The sequence below is a fragment of the Peromyscus maniculatus genome, chromosome 1 (genome assembly GCF_049852395.1).
Source record: "Peromyscus maniculatus bairdii isolate BWxNUB_F1_BW_parent chromosome 1, HU_Pman_BW_mat_3.1, whole genome shotgun sequence".
NCBI lineage: Eukaryota > Metazoa > Chordata > Mammalia > Rodentia > Cricetidae > Peromyscus > Peromyscus maniculatus.
In genome coordinates, this window is record NC_134852.1 from 155,998,651 (window position 1) to 156,019,093 (window position 20,443).

At 51.0% G+C, this 20,443-nt stretch overlaps 1 protein-coding gene across 1 annotated transcript; it reads left to right on the forward strand.

The window, feature by feature from the left end:
• Window positions 1-9: 9 nt before the first annotated feature.
• Mrpl21 (mitochondrial ribosomal protein L21) lies at window positions 10-9,577 on the forward strand. The gene is made up of 7 exons (XM_006980492.4): window positions 10-166; window positions 1,851-1,908; window positions 3,159-3,244; window positions 5,685-5,848; window positions 6,473-6,525; window positions 7,454-7,557; window positions 9,361-9,577. The coding sequence occupies exons 1-7, from the start codon at window positions 67-69 to the stop codon at window positions 9,423-9,425; spliced, it is 630 nt and encodes a 209-aa protein (XP_006980554.1). The 5' UTR covers window positions 10-66; the 3' UTR covers window positions 9,426-9,577.
• Window positions 9,578-20,443: the final 10,866 nt, after the last annotated feature.

Here is a 20,443-nt window from a genome sequence, read left to right on the forward strand (position 1 = left end):
CACCCGGATAGTGAGTCGAAGCACGAGGTTTGCGTAGCTTCCGCTTCCGGATGGGACTGTGGAAAAATGGCGGCGTCCATAGCTGCCTCGGCATTGCCAGACGCTTTGAGGCGGCTGGCGTCTGTATGTAGCCGCAGCATCCTGGCATCCTCCGGACCCGGAGCTGGTGAGACCAGGGAGGCCTGGGGAGGGAGGAAACAGAAGCAGTGCGCCCGCTGTTTGCTGCACGTTGTCTGAGTCCGTCTTGGTGCCTGGTGTGTTGGTTGCTTGCATCGTGAATATTGCACGGGATTTGGGAGTACAAGAACCTGGGATGAGAACGCGGTTCCTTCAATTCGTTGTTTAATAATAACAAGCGCTCTTAAACGTACGTGTAGGTCCTATATTACAAAGACTCAAACAGGCTCAGAGAAGTGCCACCCAGGGCCATATAGAGGGGACTTAGAAGCGGTTCGGAAGCCTCTGTATAGGGTTTCAGTGCCCGAACGTGGACATTTGTCCTCGGGCTTCTAGCCACCCTCGGATCTTAGACCATGGGATGAACCATCTTGAAACATAACTAGTAACTTAGTAGTGTGTCTTTAGTTTTGTCGGCCGAACTTTTTTGGGTTGAATATGTGTTGTGTGTGTGTGTGTGTGTGCAAGTGGGTGCAAATGCCTGAGTGGAGACCGGATGACAGTGTCAGGTGACCACTATTTGTCTTCTACCTTTTCTTTTTCTTTCTTCCTTCCTTCCTTTCTTTTTTCTTTTAAAATTTATTTTGATGTTTATTTGTGTATGAGAGATGTCTTATATGTGCATTTTAGTGAGGGTGCTTTTGGAGTCCAAAGAAGGGATCAGATATTAATCTCATAGGTTTGAGGAGAAAAACCACCAACCCAAATCATCATGGACAAATCAATTAATGCAAGTTTTTTTTTTTCTTGTACATAGCTGCTTCCCCCTAAGGCAGAGTTCAAAAGGTCAGCATTGGACTTGGGTGAGATAAGTTCTTATAGTTTAGGAGTAGGGAGTTTCCAGATGGAGGATTTGGCAGGCAAATAGGTTACAGAAGTAAAACATAAGCATAACAAGTTGGTCATGTTAACCTTCTGAAACAAAGACATGGTTATAACAAGGTGGTCTAACAACAGGTGGTCATAATAACCTTTTGAAACAGAAAATAGCTGTTTCCTGGAACAGGCAGTACAGAACCATGTGTAGTTAAGTCACAAGTGGGGCAAAACCTGACCCTTGAGAAACAGATTTAGTCATAAACATGAATGAACCTAGTTTGTTTTTACTCTAAGATGGCTTTCACACCTAAGATGGAGTCAGGCTGACTTATCACAGACTCCCCCGGAACTGGGAGTTCCAGGCAGTTGTGAGCTGTCATGTAGGTGCTAGGAAAGAGTTCTGCTTATAGGCACCAAATCGGAATCTGCTCCACTCCAACCCTGCCCCTCCCACAAACTTCGCCCTCTACAAGAGCAGCCAGTGCTCTTAAGCACTGACCTATCCCTCCAACCCCTCCCCACCTTATTTCTAAAGGTTTCTTACTAAACCTGGAGCTGGCCATTTTGGTTAGATTAGCTAGTCAACCAGCCCCTGAGATCCCTTTGTCTCTCTTCCCCAGTGCTGGGGTAACGGTGGGTGGTGCTGTGCCTGGTGAATCAGCCTGTTTTCGTGCTGCTGATCTGAACTTGGGTTCACACACTCAAAGCAGGTACTTAACCCCCGAGCCAGCACCAGTCCTCACCTGGACTTTTCCAGAGGCAGGCTGTGATCCCGTAGGTCAGACCAGACACTCACAACAGATCTATGCATTTCCTCAGAGTAACTACCCACCATGTTTCTCTTGTTCTTACAGCTTCCCTCCAGTCTGCTTCTCGAAGGTTCAATTCACAGAGCACTTCTTATCCACAAGGGTAATAATACCAATTTGTGGGTTTGGTGATTTTTTTCATTCCTTTGTTAAAATGTTACTTCCAAGTTAAAACTTCTCAACTTGGGCAGTGGTGGCACAAACCTTTAATCTGAGCACTCAGGAGGCAGAGGCCAGCCAGGTCTAGAGAGCAAGTTCTAGGATAGCCAGAGCTACACAGAGAAACCCTATGAAAAACAAAAACAAAACAAAATACTTCTCTAAATTTGAGGTTGGGTGTGATGGCAGACTTAGTAATATATGACTTTAATCCCAGCACTTGGGAGACAGAAACAGATGGATCTCTCTGAGTTTGAAGCCAGCCTGATCTAGATAGGAAGGTCCAGAATAGCCAGAGCTACATAATAGAGAGACCCTGTCTTTAAAACAAAACAAAACAACAAACAACAACAAAAAGTCTATATTTTAATGGGGTTGTGGAGGGGGGTGGGCTATAGCTCAGTGATAGCATGTTTGCCTAACATACTTGAGGCCTTGGGTTCCACCTTCACCACAAGTGCATATATATACATACATACATGCAGTTCTATCCCCAACAGAAGTAATGCATGCATGTGTGCATAAGTTACATATATGCATACCCCCAGAACAGCATCTGGCATACAGGTTTGGCCCAAAACTATATAAGTAAGCCTGCTGTGTGGATGGTCTCAGCAGCAGAAGCCTCTTTGATTCTCACAAGGACAAATTACAAAACAGAGTCTGAAAACACGAAGAACCCCCAAGTGGCATTTCACTGAGCAGCCTGTTCTTCCGATTCTCCTGTGACAGGTCCAGCCCTCCTGCCAGACTTTTCCCAGCTCCCTCTTTCCATGTTCTCCATCTGTCCTGCCCAGTCACTGAACCTAATGGCACTCAGAACAGACTCTTAGAGAACAGCTCCTCTAGCTACTCCTGGTCCCCCAGGGTCACTACCTGACCACAGACCATGGATTCATGTTCCTAGAGACTTTGAGAACTGGTATGGTGGGAAAGTGTCCATTCATTGCACAGATGTGCTTGTGAATGGCATGGACAGGCAAATCTTAGGTCTGAAGTCTGCACATTCCCTTGGGGACAGAATGGTTAGAATTCCTATGTTAGTGATCTAGAGCCAGCATTAGTGTTGTGGATCTCATAAGCCTCCATAGCAAGCTTGTACACACACCCTTTGACACCACACAGCTGTTTGTTGGGCACTTAAAGCTGTCTTTCATGTGCATGTGATGTGAATTTATGAAATGGCTTTTGCAGATACGTTCCTAAGACCTCCCTGAGTTCACCGCCCTGGCAAGAAGTGGTTCTGCCAGACCCAGTTGAAGAGACCAGACACCATGCAGGTAAGACTTTGCAGGGGCCGGGCAGGGCGGCCTTTGTAGCCCTAGCACTTGGGAGGCCCAGTCAGGAAGATTACTGAGAGTCTGAGGCCAACCTAGACTCTATCTCAAAAACCAGAACAAAAAGGGAAATGAATGGGTAGCACCTAGTGTCCATTCTCATGAGCCATGGAGGCGGTCATTGCCATGGAGCAGGATAACAGGTTTCTGAGTGCTCTGAACCACAGCACGTGTGAGCAACATTAAGGTGTGCCTTCACTGATAAACAGCCCTCCAGCACCTGCCCCAAGGCAGCCGAGTGATGGGAGTGGGGAGTGGGTCCACCTCCATCTCCAGATATGTCATGTGTGGTGCACGCCTGGCATCCCAACCCTCACAATCCCAAGTTTGTGTCCACCTGGACTACATGTCAGGAAAGGCAGCACGGCTGTGTCAGCTGTCTGTAGAGCCCCTGCTGAGTCCCCAAATGTGGAAATACCCGTTGTTGCAGGCAATCTTCTGGCTTTTTCTTTTTCTTTTTCTTTTTTGTCTTTACAAATTTGTTTTATTGAGATAAAAGGCGAAAAAGTTAAAAACCAGTCAAGGAGGAGATGCAGCTTGGATCTCTGCTATTATCTTAGAGGCAGTCAGCATAAGGAATGCATCCAAACCATGGGCATGGCTACCTCATCTTCTGGCATTTAACAGACTGCTTGAGGTGCTCTTCAAGATAAATACAGTCCTGCCTAGGGGTCTGTGGGTTCGGTGGGAGGACTTCCCACAGATATCAGAATCCGTGAATGTTGTGCCCTGATGTGGAACAGCAAAGTGTTCGTGTGCAGCCTGTGCAGGCCCTGCCTGTCCTCTGGAGCCCCTTCTGCACTGTGCTCACCCCGCTGCACTCTGCTCACCCCGCTGCACTCTGCTCACCCCGCTGCACTCTGCTCACCCCGCTGCACTCTGCTCACCCCGCTGCACTCTGCTCACCCCGCTGCACTGCGCTCACCCCACTGCACTGCGCTCACCCCGCTGCACTCTGCTCACCCTGCTGCACTCTGCTCACCCCGCTGCACTGCGCTCACCCCGCTGCACTCTGCTCACCCCGCTGCACTCTGCTCACCCCGCTGCATTCTGCTCACCCCACTGCACTGCGCTCACCCCGCTGCACTCTGCTCACCCCGCTGCATTCTGCTCACCCCGCTGCACTGCGCTCACCCCGCTGCACTCTGCTCACCCCGCTGCACTCTGCTCACCCCGCTGCACTCTGCTCACCCCGCTGCACTGCGCTCACCCCGCTGCACTCTGCTCACCCCGCTGCACTCTGCTCACCCCGCTGCACTCTGCTCACCCCGCTGCACTGCGCTCACCCCACTGCACTGCGCTCACCCCGCTGCACTCTGCTCACCCCGCTGCACTCTGCTCACCCCGCTGCACTCTGCTCACCCCGCTGCACTGTGCTCACCCCGCTGCACTCTGCTCACCCCGCTGCACTCTGCTCACCCCGCTGCACTCTGCTCACCCCGCTGCACTCTGCTCACCCCGCTGCACTGCGCTCACCCCGCTGCATTCTGCTCACCCCGCTGCACTGCACTCACCTCGCTGCACTGCGCTCACCCTGCTGCACTGCGCTCACCCTGCTGCACTCTGCTCACCCCTGCTCACCCCGCTGCACTGTTGAGGGCACCACCACCAGGATAGTTCTGCATATGTTTGGTACATGCACCAGTTTTGTTTTTTATTTTTGTTGTGGTTTTCTGAGTATTTTCCATCTGTCTGTGCTTGGCCGGTTCTGTGGATGTTGAGCCCACGGATACTGAAGGCTCTTCCTCATTGAGCCTTCACCAGGGATGCCAGGAGCTACTTCTGGTCTCGGTCTGTCTCCAGAGCAGGAATTGTCATGTCCATCCTGTGTGTCCAGCCCTCGGCCTAGGGGTGGGGCTGGGTGCTCACTGGGTACCATTTAGGGCAAAGTTGAGGGCTAGGGGACTATGACTTGAGCCAGCATGTGACAATGGGGGCAGAGAAGGAGTGTAGGGGAGGGCAGGAGGGCCCTGCCAGCTCAGAGAGATAGAATTCTGGCTCCTCAGGCTGCAGAAGGACTGTTTTTTCACTTCTTAGACTGCTTACACCTCACCCTGGGGTGTAGCCCAGGCTAGACTCAAAACTCACTGCAGTCCTCCTGCCTCAACCTCCCAAACAATGGGATTATAGACGTGTGCCGTTCATGCTCAGCTTGTCCACTGGCTCTTAATTGATTTTTTTAAAAAGCAAAGCAAGGTGAGGGTCCCGCCCCAGAAGTGCCGAAGTGACATGCCCTGCCAGCACTCCTGAGAGCGCCAGCCCAACCCTGAACCTGCCCACTGGGTGGGGGGGCGGGGCTGGACAACTTCAGGGAGCACCCCTCACAAGTAGATGGCCGGCCGGCCGCCTGTCCAGTGGATGATTGCCACCTGCTGTCCTGCAGAGGTTGTAAGGAAGGTGAACGAGCTGATCGCCACGGGCCAGTATGGCCGGCTCTTCGCTGTCGTGCACTTTGCCAGCCACCAATGGAAGGTGACCGCCGAGGACCTGATTCTAATCGAAAATGAGTTGGACATCCAGTGTGGGGAGAGGATTCGGCTGGAGAAGGTGAGGTGCAGGCTGTTCTGTGGACTCGGGGACTCGGGCACCAAACGGGCATCACTGGGAGGGTTTTCTCAGCTGTGCTGGAACACAGGCGTCCCAGCCACAGTGGATGGGGAGTAGGATCTGTGTGGGGGCAGAGCAAAAGGAAAACCAGGGCTGGTGGAGGGCAAGGAGACCGAGCTGTGCCTCCATAGCATTTTCAGTCACCCATATAAAACTGCCATTCGAGCTCAGAGTGAGATTTTTAGCCCCTGCTGTTGCAGGGAGGCTGGGAAGTTCCACGGGATGCTGCTGGGCGGGCAGCAGTCATGGCAGCCAGGGCAGCTTAGTCCGATAATGTTATTTTTATTTGTGACAAAGTCTCTTGTCTCTCAAGCTAGCCTCAGACTTGCTGTGTAGACAAGACTACTCCTGATCCTCCAGCATCTACCTCTCCAGCAGGTGGAGGGAGTCACAGAACAGCTTGCAGAGGTCATTTATCTCCCTCCACTGTGGGCCCTGGGCCTCTCTATTTTCAGTTTCCTGTCTAGTTTCAACATGTGGGCATCACCCACTCCCTGCTCCCAGTGGTTTCTGTGACCTTGGTGAGGAGCCAGGGATTAAATATGCTACATTTTATCCTCTCAGGTCCTGCTGGTGGGGGCAGACAACTTCACACTCCTCGGCAAGCCACTCCTCGGGTAATGAGCTGCTACACACAGGGCTTGGTCCAGGGCCCGGACTGATTCACAGATGGGACACTGTGTGGTTGGGCCCAGTGGGGATTATCGCACATCACTGTGAGAGCCAGATGCAGCACCCTCCTATACCATTCTGGAGGGTGTTTGCTGCCCCAGGGGACATCCAGCCAGGTGATTGGTCGGTCACTGATCTGTTACAGTGCAGCCTCTCTTTCTGTTACTTTATTTTGGTTTTCTGAGATAGGGTCTCTCCTGTGTAACAGCCATGACTGTCCTGAAATTCACTAGGTAGACCAGGCTTGCCTTGAACTCACAGAGATCTGACTGCCTCTGCCTACTGGGTGTTGGGATCAAAGGCATGCAACACCATAGCCGGCAGCCAGTGTCGCCTTTTAGATCATCTTAAGGGCTGGTGGTTCGGCTCAGGAATAGGGTGCATACTGTTAAGCTTGAGGCCCTGGGTTTATATCTCAGCACCACAAACAAAATTAAGAAAAAATAAAGTTTTCTTTGTTGTCTTTTTGAGACAGAGTTTAACTGTGTAACCTGGTTAGACTGGAGCTCACAGTATATACTAGACTGGCTTTGAATTTGTGGCCATCCTCCTGCCTCTGCCTCCCAAGAACTGGGAGGCCATGCTCTTCATTATGCTTTCTTACTGTTTTCAAAATGTTTACAGTTTGTAAACCAGATGTGGGCATATGTCTATTGATTCCTGCACAGGAAGCAGAGGCAGGAGGATCAGGTCAGAGTCACTCCTTGGATGTAAAGGGAGTTCTAGGTCAGTCTGGGCTGCATGAGACCCCATTGCAGAGCCAGGAGCTCTCCTCTGGGGAAGCGTCCCCAAGGTGTGAGCAAAGCTAAAAGCAATCAAGGAGGTGCGTATTCGGTGCACCTTCACATTGTTGTTTCTTTTTATTTTTTCTAGAAAGGATCTCGTGCGAGTTGAAGCCACAGTCATTGAAAAGACAGAATCATGGCCCAAAATCAACATGAAATTTAGGAAAAGGAAAAACTTCAGGAAGAAAAAAAGTAAGTGCAAAACAGTGTTTTGAGGCCCGTGTTCCCAGCACATGGTAGTTGTGACCCATGTTCCCTGCCAAGTAGCTAGGCAAGACCAGGGTGATGTCATCCCTAATAGTCACGCCAGTGTTGTGTGGGGTGAGGGCCTCAGAACTACTCACATGGCCCCAGTGTGACACGCAGACCACACGGCAGCTGTCGACCAGCATGGCACCTGACTTGAGACACAGGAGGACAGCAGTGGTACCTTGGGTTGTCTTGGAAAACCAAAAGCAACTCCCACATGAGTGGGATATAGTTCGCCCTCCACGGCACAGGTTGGGCTTAGGAGATGATAGGATGGAAAGCTCCTGGCACGTGTGGTACGTGTGACCTCACAGATCAGTCAAAGGGAGACGTGATTAGACGCTCAGGACCAGGTCCGTGGCCTCTGCAGGGAGCGGAGGAGCTGCTTGTGCTCCTTTGAAGTGCTTTGGGTCACAGGCAGTCTGCATTCTCCCTTCTCGGCGCTGCCGCATCGACCCGTTAGGGATGGGCCCCAGCAGTGTGGTGCAGATGCCAAGTACAGACGTCCGGAGTGGTCAAGGCCGTGGCCAGCAGGCTGAGTTTTAAGGAGTTGAGGCCGCCTGTGACAGGATCAGGTTCATCTGAAGGCGGGAAGCAGGGGATGCTGAAGAAGCCCCGGGGCCAGTGTGAGGAGAGAGGCCGAGGGCAGCTCAGGAGCGTTCAGGGTTGAGACCACAGTGCCTCGGACCAATGGGAGAAGGCTGCAGGCTGGGCCCTCGGCTCCAGCTGAGAGCTGCCCCAGGGCTGCTTTGGCAGGAGCTGCGCAGGTGACCAGATGACGGGGCAGAAGCAAAGACAGGCTCTCCCACAGGGGGATTGTTCTCTTCTAGTCAGCCTCCCTCCCACCGCCCCCGGGAGTAACGGTCCTAGGGAGGAGTGGTGCCATGCGGCTGCTGACCTGAGTGAGGGCAGGGTGGAGTCAGGGTGACTTCACAGGGCACTGCGTTCCCTTGGGACGGGGTCAAGATGGTGGTTGGCTTAGCCATGGTGGTGGAAATCATGGGGAGGCAGTGCCAGAAAGCGGGTGTGTGGTGCTGAGGCCACGGGCCGTGGAGGGCACACCAGTGCCTCTTGCCCCTCGAGTCATTCTCTCTTGTCTGGAGTAAGGGGGTCCCTAAGGGGGAAGTACAGATGTCATTACCCCCTCATTGCTGAGGAAATGCCTAATTGTTAGGCCCTAATAGGTGTGACCCACTCCGTTACCTGCTTTGTTCTGATGTGGACATTTGACATGGTCCTCAAAGCAGCCAATTGTCCATGAACAGATAGAGAGCCACGGAACACCATTCCCTACAAGGCAGAGGGGCCCCATAAACACAATAAAAAGAATCTTTTTATCAGCTCCTCCCTGCATCCCCCCCAAATAGTAACAGTGGCCATTGCAAAGCAGTCCTAGGCAGTGGGATATAGTCTCATACCCACCCTAGTCAGGAGCACCGTGGTCTGTGTTAAGAGGGAGCCTCGCCCACCCCTGTCTCCCAAAGTGAGTAGGCCCATCCTGCCCTCGAGGCCTTAAGGCCAGTGGCCATAGGAGCAGACCCTTGCCCGTGGGCTGCTGCAGTTCCAGCGTCTGCAGTGGTAGGCGGGGCCCATGACAGGAGTGAGGTGGTCAGTACACATCAAATAGAGTGGGGCAAGGGACATGGCCAGGGGCCGGGCAGAATGCACTGCTGGGGACAGCTGGAGCCCAGCTGTCTAGGAAGGAGATGAGGCCTGGCCCGTGACAAGGTTCTCTCTCTCTTTCAGTCATCGTGAACCCACAGACCGTCCTCCGGATTAACACCATTGAGATCGCACCTCGTTTGCTGTGACCACGGAGCAGATAGCTAAGAAGCATAACATAAACTCAGGTCTGCACTCAGGATGCTGAGGCAGGGGGATCACAAGTTCCAGGTCAGGCTGGGCTGCACAGCAAGACCCTATCTGATAATAAAAACAAATAAAGTATTTTGTAGGAGACTGAGCTGGTTCATGCCTGATTATTGGTTCACATCAGCCATGTCTGAACAGCCATCCCCAGAGCCATAGCAGCAAGCCTGGAGAAAATGACTGGTCAGACCCCACTCAAACCCTGGCCAGACCGGCTGCCTGGACAGACGGGAATGGTATTCTTGGCATAAGAGGGACTGACAGCTGGGGCAGAGGGGGGCAAGGCAAGGAGTGGGTTCCCAGAACAGCTGCTGGGATTGGGCATCTGGTTCACGTGGCAGAGCACTTCCCCTAGCATGCAGGAAGCCCCGGGTTTCATCCCCAGCTCTAAGAGGCTGAGGCAGGAGGATCGCAAATTCAAGGTCATCCTCATCTGCATAGTAAGTCCTGGGCCAGCCTGAGCTACATGACCCTGTCTGGGAAGGAAGGAAGCTGCGACTGGCTGGATGATGTGTGCTGGGTGTCAGCTGCTGTCCTTTGTCTCCATCGTCCTTCAGGCAGAGGTCACAGCACAGGGTAGAGGAGGCCACAGTGCTTTCTGGAGACGGGGACGATAAGGATAGGGCAGGCAGAAGGGAGCTCCAATCCTGGGAAGAGTTTGGGGCTCCAAGGCTGTGACCTTGTGAGTCAGGCCCACCTTGGGAAGGAGGACCAGGAAGGTCACAGCCAGAAGCCTGGAGTCAGGAGGAGCCGCGGGCCTTCCACAGGAACTGCCAGTCCCCCAGGGCAACAGCCTGTATCCAGTCACCGATTTTCTTCATTTTCCCAGCCACCCTAAGGAATCACCCTCAGATGTTCAGTTTTTGAGACACACAGTATCACTCTACGTAGCCCAGGCTGCCCCTGACTTTGAAGCACTCCTCTGTCTCCGCCTTCTCAATGCTGGGATTGCATGTGTGCCACCACTCCCAGGGTGGGGCATTTGGATTGGCGTGGAAGGCAGTTGCCCTGCAGCTCCTTCTGCGTGGGGCAGGGGGCGGCACCCCACTGACCAGCTCCGCCCGCCCGAAGCTTGAAAGGAGGAGCTGCTGGAGAGCAGGTCTACAGGAGCCCCAGACTGGCTGCTGAAGCCAGCCTTGGTAGGAAGGTGGTGGACAGGCCCTGGGTGTGGAGTGCGTTCCCTCCAGGAAGCCATGGCAGCAACCTGCAACTTCTATCAAAACCTACCTCCTTCCCTCTCTCTCACTCTCTCTCTGGGGGATTGGGGGGGCACATGTTGCCACAGAGAACAACTCTCAGGAATTAGACCTACCTGTACCTCATTCAAGACAGTTTCTTCACTATCACGTAAGGCAGGCCAGCTGGCTATGGAACTCATGGAGACTCTCCTGTCTCCGGCTCTCTGTAGATGGACTGGGATTACAGACAGGGCTTACACATGGATCTGAACTCAAGTCTCCAGGCTTATACAGCAAGTGCTTTACACACTGAGCCGTCCCCAACCCAACTTCTTTTATCACTATTAATTTATGTATGTCTGCATATGGGGGGGCGGCAAAAGGGGTTCAGATCACCTAGAGTCTGGGTTACAGGCAGTTTGTGTGTTTGTCAGATATGAATGCTGGGAATGGAGCTCAGGTCCTCTGCAAGGACAATATATACTCTTAACCACTGAGCTCTCTCTCTGGCCCGGGCCCCAGCCAATGCCTAACACATTTCTCTTGCCATTCAAAGCTCATGCTGGACCCAGGAAGCCATCTCTCTTCACCCTCCTGCTAGCTCAGCACCATCTCAGAGCCCCACCAGCCTGTATCATGGTTCTCAGACTTCCTACTGTTACGACCCTTTAATACAGTTCCTCATGTGCTGACCCCCGACCATAAAACTATTTCATTGCTACTTCATAACTGTAATTTTACTACTGTTGTGAATCATAATGTAAAGTGTCTGATATGCAGGATATCTGATGTTTGACCCCTGTGAAAGGGTCATTTGACCCCCAAAGGGGTCATGACCCACAGGGTGAGAACCACCGGTCTACAATTCTTTGACTTTGACTTGTACATATCTATACTTTTTCTTCTTTCGTTTGTTTTGTTTTGTTTTGTTTTTTATACAGGGCTTTTCTGTGTAGCCTTGGCTGTCCTGGAACTCACTCTGTAGACCAGGCTGGTCACAAACTCACAGAGATCTGCCTGGTTCTGCCTCCCAAGTGCTGGGATTAAAGGTGTGCGCCGCCGCCGCCGCCGCCGCCGCCGCCGCCTGGCTCATTGTTTTGTTTTAAAGTTTTTAAGATGCTAGGTTTGTATGTCAGGCTGGCCTCAGACTCAATATGTAACAGAGAATGATCTGGAATATCTAATCCTCATGTCTGCCTCCGCTGGGATCACTGGTGTGAGCGTGTGTAAGAATGCACACCATTCTTACAGTGCTGGTGAGGGAACCCAGAGCTTCATGTGTACTAGGCGAGCGAGCACTCTGCCACTGAGCTACAGCCCAGCACTGTTTGGTTGATGGGTTGTTTGGTTTTGGTTTTAAATTTTATTACTAGTGTGCTTGTCCAAGATTGAACAGAGGTGTCTGAGTTCACATGACAAGGCCCCGTCTCACCAGCTTGTTTTGTCCGTTTTTGAAGACAACCTCTTGCAGACTGGTGGGATGGCTCAGCAGGTAGCGGCTTGCCGCCGAGCGTGCTAACCTGAGTCCAGTCTCCAGACTCTGACCCTGGCAGATTGTCCTCTGACCTCCAAACAAACTTAACTGTAATAGAAAGGTTTTAGTTATTTATTTATGTGTACCACCTGTGTGAAGGAGATCAAGGAGGCCACTGGGTCCTTGGACCTGGAGTCACAGGAGTTGGGAGTTGTCCTGTGGGTGCTGGAAACCAACCCCTGGTCCTCCACAAGAGCAATAAACACTTTTTGAGACAGGATTTCTCTATGTAGCCCTGGCTATCCTGCAACTCATTCTGTAGACCAGGCTGGCCTTGAACTCACAATGATCTCTGCCTGCCTCTGCCTCCCCTACCACCTGGAGAGCAGTAAACATTCTTAACTGCTAAGCTACCTCTCCAGCCCCAGTAAATATAATTTTAAAAACAAGCCTGTAATCCCAGTACTTAGAAGGTGGAAGCAAAAAGATCTGAAGTTCAAGGCCAGCTTTGGCTCCATGGGAAATTTGAGGCCAATCATGGCTATGGGAGACCCTGTCTCAAAAATAAATAGAGCCAGGCATAGTGGTATATGCCTTCAATACCAGTCCTCAGGAGGCAGACACAGATGGGGCTGTGTGTTCCAGACCAGCCTGGCCTACATAGCACCCTGTCTCAAAAAAAATTAATTGAATTAAAAAATCCCCAATTTCATTCTACCGGTGAGCCAGATGTGGCCCTCATGAACAGTGTGAACACCTCTCAAGTGTGGCTGTCTCACAGGGGCTGTGTGTGAGGTCCCAGGTCACCCTCAGGAAGGTTGTGTCAGACAAGGCCAGTGCACCAGAGCTGTGGGAGAGACTCCGGCCTGTGTCTCTAGGCACCCACCTGGGCCTGGCTTGCAAAGCCCTCCCTGTGTGGGCTGTACTGTGACAGTAGCAAGGTTCGTGGTGGCCACAGGGCTGACAAGGGGTCTGTCCCAGATGCCACAGGACCTCAACTCTCCCTTGCATGTGGCTCTGGGGACTGAGCTCACAACAGCAGGTGCTGCGCCTCTTCCTCCAGTGTGTCCACACCCCAGACCTGCAGCAGCTCCCCAAGATAACAGATGTACGTTTGGAAGGTGCAGTGCCCTTTGACCCACATCTGGCACAAGCACCGCCCAGCAGCTCCAAATGCAGAGATGGGAGATGGTGCAGAGGCCCAGCTGCCTGAGGTCTAGCTGTGTGTCACCTTCCTCCTCTTCCATCAGGTGACAGCTGCAGGGAGACAGTTCTCCACTGGGGGCCTGGAGGTCCAAGAACACAGGCATGGGACCACTCACCAAGCTGCTGGTGAATGCTAACAGCTGGCAACATCTTCCTGCATTTCCTCAGGAGGCGTGGGGCTAGGGAGATGGCTCAGTCAGCTCCCTACCTGTCACACAACCATAAGGGTCTGTTCGAATCCCCAGCATCGACATAAAAAGCCAGGTGCTACCCCAGCAACCTGAGTTCTACCCCAGGACCCACAGAGTAGAGGGAGAGAACTGATTTCCCCAAGTTGTTTTCTGACCTCTACAAGCATGCCCTATCACATATGTGCCTAACACACACACACACACACACACACACACACACACACACCACATAGATAGATGATAGATAGATAGATAGATAGATAGATAGATAGATAGATAGATAAAAAGACAGATAGATAAAATGATATAATTTTTTTAAGGTTGGCATGGGGGCTGGAGAGATGGTTCAGTGGTGAAGAGCACAGGCTGCTCTTCCAGAGGACCCAGGTTCAATTCCCAGAAACCACATGCCAGCTTAAAACTATCTGTAAACTCTAGTTCCAGGAGATCTGACACTCTTACACATACATGCAGGTAAAATACCAATGTACATATGTAAAATTTTTTAAAACGCTTGGCATGATAGCACATCAATACCTCATTGTGGAATAATCGTTTTGTATACTGTGAAAATGTGTTGTTCTCATTGTTAATAAAAAGCTGATTGGCCAATAGCTAGGTAGGATTTCTGGACAGAATGCTGGGAGAGAGAAAGATGGAGTCTGAAGAGTCTTGAGCCAGATGCAGAGGAAGCAGGATGTGTACAAAATGAGGTAACAGGCCATGAGCCATGTGGTAGAACATAGATAAGAATTATGGGTTAATTTAAATTGTAAGCGCTAGTTAGTAATAAGCCTGAGCTATCAGCCAAGTGTTTATAATATTGACTATTTCGTTGGTTACTTGGGAACTGGCGGGTGGGAAAGAAAAGTCTACCTACAGCTTGGGGTGCAGACAAAGGAGGACCCCTAAGGTTCACAGCCTATCTAGCTGAACTTGTGTGCTCCAGATTCAGTGAGGGACCTTGTATACAAAAAAAAAAAAAAAAAAAAAAAAAAAAAAAAAAAAAAAGCAGAGAGCTGGGTGTGGGTGTGGGTTCATTCAGCCAATACTCGAAAGACAGAGACAGATCAATCTCTGAGTTCAAGGCCAATCTGGTCTACATAGTAAGCTCCAAAGTCAGCCAAGTCCTTCTACATAGTGAGAGCCTGTCTCAAAAGGTTGGTGAGAGGACAGAAGCAGAAAAATCAGGCTTGTGGGCACCCACCTTTAATCCCAGCACTTGGGGTGCAGAGGTAGGCAGATCCCTATGAGTTGGAAGCCAGCCAAAGCTACATAACAAAAACACATCTCAAAAAAGCCCCTAAAACAAAACCAAAGTGGGTAGGCCAGTGAGATGACTCAGTAGGACTAACTGTACAAGCCTGAAGACCTGTGTTCAATTCCTGGAACCCACATCAGGTAGAAGGAGAAAACAGATTCTGTTGTCTCCTCCAACCTCCACACCAATGTGCAGCACACGCACACCTACATGAGCATGCACATACATCCACTACACAACAGAACACATACAAAAGAATACATCACACTGTGCTGAGGCCACCAGCAAGATGCCACCCTAGTGCACAAAGGGCAGTGCCCGGACTCAGGAGACATAGCAGAGAGACTCCTGGGCACTGTGGGGGCTTCCCTTCCATCTCCTGGGGATCCCTGGTCTCATCAGAACACATTCTGTGTTTGAGGCTGGGGACCAGACAGCAAAGAGATGCTAGTCCACTGGATTCACTCCCCACCAGCTCTGCCAGTCCGCATGGGCAGATTGTGCCAGACGCTCCAGCCCACCTCACCCCTGGCTGCCCTTCCAAACCCTGTCCCTTGGCCACTGTGACCATCACACATGTCTTCCAGGGCAGGTGTTAGACAATGGCCCCTCTTCCTGTTTCATGACCCAGAGCCCCTAAAACCATGCTTTCCAGAAGGACAGGGTTGTCTTGCTATCTGCAATGAGCATGCTGTTGTTTGGGGTTTAGCTGACATGGGGTCTTGCTACATACCCCAGGCTGGCTTCATCAGTCCTCTTTTCTCAGCCATTCCAGTGTTGGGGCTGTAGGGCTGTGCACTGACTATTGGTCACACCCGAGTTTATGGTGTTGAGGGGCTTCATGGAGTGGGATGGTACAGGACCAAGGATATTAGGGTGGGACCCAGTTTTTGGCAAGAGTAGGACTGGAGATTCAGTTCTATGAAAACACAGGCATGCACCAGGCACTGGTGGCATATACCTTTAATCCCAACACTTGGGAGGCAGAGGCAAGTGTATCTTTGTGGGTTCGAGGCCAGCCGAGTCTACAAAGCAAGATCCAGGAAAAGCACAAAGCTACAGAGAAACCCTGTCTCGAAAAACAAACAAATAAATAAACAAACAAACAAATAAACAAACAAACAAACACACAGGCATGCATGTGCATAACACACACACACACACAGTTCTATGAAAACAGGTGTGCATCGCATAAACACACACACACACACACACACACACACACACACACACACACACACCTTTTATAAAGAGGCTGTCTAAGAAGTTCCCAGATGTCCTTGGCAAGGAATCTGCCTGCTGGTGCATCAAAGCCGGTGTGAAGCCTGGCTGGAGCCACTCTTGGATGGAGGGGCTGTAATGTGTTTGAGAGGACTGTGCAAGCCAGTGTAAGCAAACCCGTAGGGAAGCATCATGTCTCATTCACCTGGATGTTTCTGGGCAGAGAAGTTAGGTGGCTGAAAACTTCCTCCACCTAGCGTTGTAAAGTCAAAGCCTGCAGCCAAACCCTGGGATCCAGGCCACAGCCTGCAGAGCAGGTGTGTCTGACCAGTTGGCTTATGGGTGAAGGGATTTTTTTTGGAGCCCCAAATGTTCCCCTGGTTATAGTGTAAAACACAAGCAGATGTTAAGTTTCAAACCCAGGACAAATGGCTAAGGTGCCTGTTTAACCTATCAAAGTGGACCCGGCCTCCAGGTTCTCCCAGCATCCCTCAGTCCTTACCTGTTACAGGTTATGGCTGGCACACCCCACCCTCTACCCTAAACTCTCCAGCCAGGGGCCGGGCTTCACTTCTCCCAGAGGCTCTTCCCTATATACTCCAGACATTCTGGTTATCTGTCCCTTTTGTATCTTTGGCCTCCTGGCTGCTGTACCTGGTCCCCTCTCTTTACTCCACTCCCCCACCCCTTGGCCACCTCCCCACATGGCCCAGCTCAGCTTGGCTGTGTCCACTCTGGACTCTCCCAGATGTCCCTGCCTCTGACTATGCTCTCCCAGGTATCTACAATAAACTTTCTCCTCCACCACATCTAGGAGCAGTCATGTCCTTTCCTTTTTCTTCCTTTTTTTTCATTCCCCAGCTCAATGATTTGGATTTTCCGTGTCCCCTAAGGCCCATGGATTAAAGGTTTGGACCCCACGGTGATGGTGCTCTGAGGAGGCAGTGAAACCTTTAGTAGGTGGGGCCTGTCTAGTAGGAGGAAGTCCGTGCCCTGGATGGGGGTCACATCAGCTAGATTTCTTGTTACTGTGACAGAATACCTTACACAAGCAACTTCCAGAGGAAGAAAGGATTTCTTTTGGCTCAGGATGTAAGGGACAAAGTCCATCACGGTGCCGTCACAGTGGCACCAGCAGAAGGTGGCTGGTCACATTGCACTCCCAGTCAGGAAGCAGAGGCAGGTGACTGCAGATGCTCAGCTCATTTTTTATTCGGCGTGGAACTCCAGCTCAGGGCAAATCTCCTCACAGAAGGAGGTGTGTCTCCTAGGTGGTTCCACATCTTGACAATGATGGAGCCATCCCTGGAGAGGAGAAGCCCGCCTTTCCATCCCTGGGTTCTCCCTTCCACGCTCACATTTTCTCCTCAGTTCTGTGAGGGAGTAACCTCCTCCACCAAGGACTGTCCTGCCACAACCAGGCCCGAAAGCACGGGGCCAGCCCCACACAGAAGGAAACCTCAGAAACTGAACCAGATCCAGCTTCTCTCCTTCCACATGGATTTTCTCAAGTGTGTTGTCATAGCAACAGAAAGGACCACAGTGGGTTCATCCTGTCCTGTAAGCCGTTATTAATCAGGATGCGAAATAGGAGCTTGTGGTCCCCTGAGCTCCTGTACTGACAGAAGATCCAGGCGTTCGAGAGTGGATGGACCCTGTTAAGAACGTGCTGCACCTCCAGAAGACTTCAGTTCCCAGCACCCACATCAGGAAGCTCCCAACCACCTTTAGCTCCAGCTCCAAGGGATCCAGTGCCTTCTTCTGGCCTCCATAGATACTGCTCTCTCTCCTTCCCTCCCCTCCTCTCCCTCCCCTCCTCTTCTCTTCTTCTTCTTCTCCTCCTCCTCCTCCTCCTCCTCCTCCTCCTTCTTCTCTCTCTCTCTCTCTCTCTCTCTCTCTCTCTCTCTCTCTCTCTCTTACACACACACACACACACACACACACACACACACACACACACACACACACACACACAGAAAGAGCTCTTAACTGGACAGTGGTGCAGGCAGATCTCTGTGAGTTTCAAGACAGCTAGGACCACAAAGAAACCCTGTGTGTGTGTGTGTGTGTGTGTGTGTGTGTGTGTGTGTGTGTGTGTGTGTGTAGGGGGGGGAGAAGAAGGAGGAGGAGGAAGAGGGAGAGGGAAGAGGTCTTTGTGTATGTGAATTCATACATGTTCAGTTCATGTGGGTGTAAATGTGTATGCTCATGTGTGGAGGCCAGAGTTCAACACTTTCTCAGTCACATTCCACCTTAGTTTTTGAGTTTGTCTCTCACTGAATCTTGCTCCCTAATCTGGCCAGACTAGGTGGCCAGCAAGCTCCAAGGAGAGCAGCTGGATCTCAGGTGAGGAGAGACTAACTGCCACCCTCTCAGACGAGAACACCAACAAGCCCACTTTTTTTTTTTAAAGGTTTGTCTATTTAGGGGCTGGAGAGATGGCTCAACAGTTAAAAGAACTTATTGCTCTTACAGAGGGCCAGGGTTCGGTTCCCAGCACCCACACAGTGGCTCACAACCATCTGTACTCTGGTTCCAGGGGATCTGATGCCCTCTTCTGGCCTCCACAGACACCAGCCAGGAGTGTTGTGCACAGACATATATGGAGGCAAACACTCATACATGTAAGATAAAACTAAACCTAAAATGTTAAAATGTGTGTGTGTGTGTGTGTGTGTGTGTGTGTGTGTGTGTGTGTGTGTTGCCTGCGTGTATGCATGTGCATTGTGTACAGGACCACAGAGGCTGGAACACGGTGTCTGATTCCCCTGGAGCTAGAGTTTTAAGTAGTCGTGAGTCATCAGATGTGGGCATTGGGAACTAAACTCAGGTCCTCTGCAAGTGCAGTCAGTGCTCTTAACTTCTGAGCGTCTCTCCAGCTCCAGGCCTGCCGTCACTGACGTCTCTAGCTGGTAGTCACAGCTGCTCTGGTTAGAATGGTAATGGCCCTTCTGCCCAGAGCACAGTGTCCCATAGCACAGTCTCTGGGGTGGAAAATACCAGTAAGCACTGTCCTGCCTCCTGCAAAAGACACACACACACACACACATATGATGGCTGTAATTCTTTAAAAAAAAAATATCTAAGCCAGGCAGTGGTGGCACACCCCTTTGATCCCGTCACTTGGGAGGCAGAGGCAGGTGGGTCTCTGTGAGTTCCAGGACAGCCAGGGCTACACAGAGAAACCCTGTCTCAACAACAACAACAACAACAAAAATCTACTTTTAAGTTTTGTTTATATGCATGTGTGTGTGTGAGTATGCTGTGAGAGAGGCTGTCTGATCCCAGGGATTGTGTGTTGCCAGAAAATTGTGTGTTGTTGGGAACCAAGCTCGGGTCCTCTGGAAGAAGCACCTCTCCAGCCCCATGGCTTTTCTTTTAAGCTTTCAATATATCAGAATTCCAAAGTCCTTCAGAGCTTTCCCAGCTGAGAGTCTTTGGGGTGCAGGGCTGAATGAAACTGTGGTGCCCATTGCTCGAGGCCTGATAGACCAGTGCTGCCTCTGCCTGCTGCCTGTGCCAGCACATGGCCAAACTTAATGTCCCTTTCTACAGGTGGTAAAGTTAGGTCACATAGTGGGGTGAAGGAGAAACATAGCTCTGGATAAAGGAGTGAATTGGGCCTGTACACAGGGGTGTCCTCTCTTACACAAAGGCCTCGAAGATGGCTCAGTGATTAAGGCAAAGACTGATGACCTGAGTTTAATTCCCCATACCCACATGGTGGAAGGAGAGAACTGACTCCTGGGAGTTGGCCTTTGACCTCCACATGTGCACCCTGCCATGTGCATGTCCACATACATGCACACAGACAGCAAATAAAATCTAATAATTTTTACAAGTCAGGAGCTTTTTAGCTCATTCCTGCCAGATTCCTCAGAAGGCAAAGGTCATGTATAGAGGGGCCCATGGCTGTTTTTGGAACCTGGTAAAACCTAACAGGAGTCTGCAACCTCAGGTGGTCCTCCCAGGAAACATATCCATCTAATACAATCACAGACGGGACTAGTAATTCCTTTTTGTTTTTATTTTCTTTTTTTAAGATTTATTTACTTTACAATGAGTGTTTTGTTCCCGTTTATGTCTGTGCACCATATGTGTGTCTGGTGTCCTCAGAGGTCAGAAAAGGGAGTCAGATCCCCTGGAACAGGAGTTATGGATGGTATGAATGCCATATGAGTGCTGGGAATTGAACCCAGGTCCTCTGACAGAACAAGTGTCTTAACTGCTGAGTTGTCTCTCCAGCCCGATTTGTTTTGTTTTTATGAAATGGGATCTCATGTAGCCCATTGGATCTAACGCTTCCTATATAGCTGAGAAAGGCCTTGAACTCCTGGTCTCCCTGCCTCCATCTCACATATGAGTGGCAGGTCACTTCCCAGCAGAGGAGAGAGCTGGGAAATCCCTAGGAACATTTTTTTTCAGACAC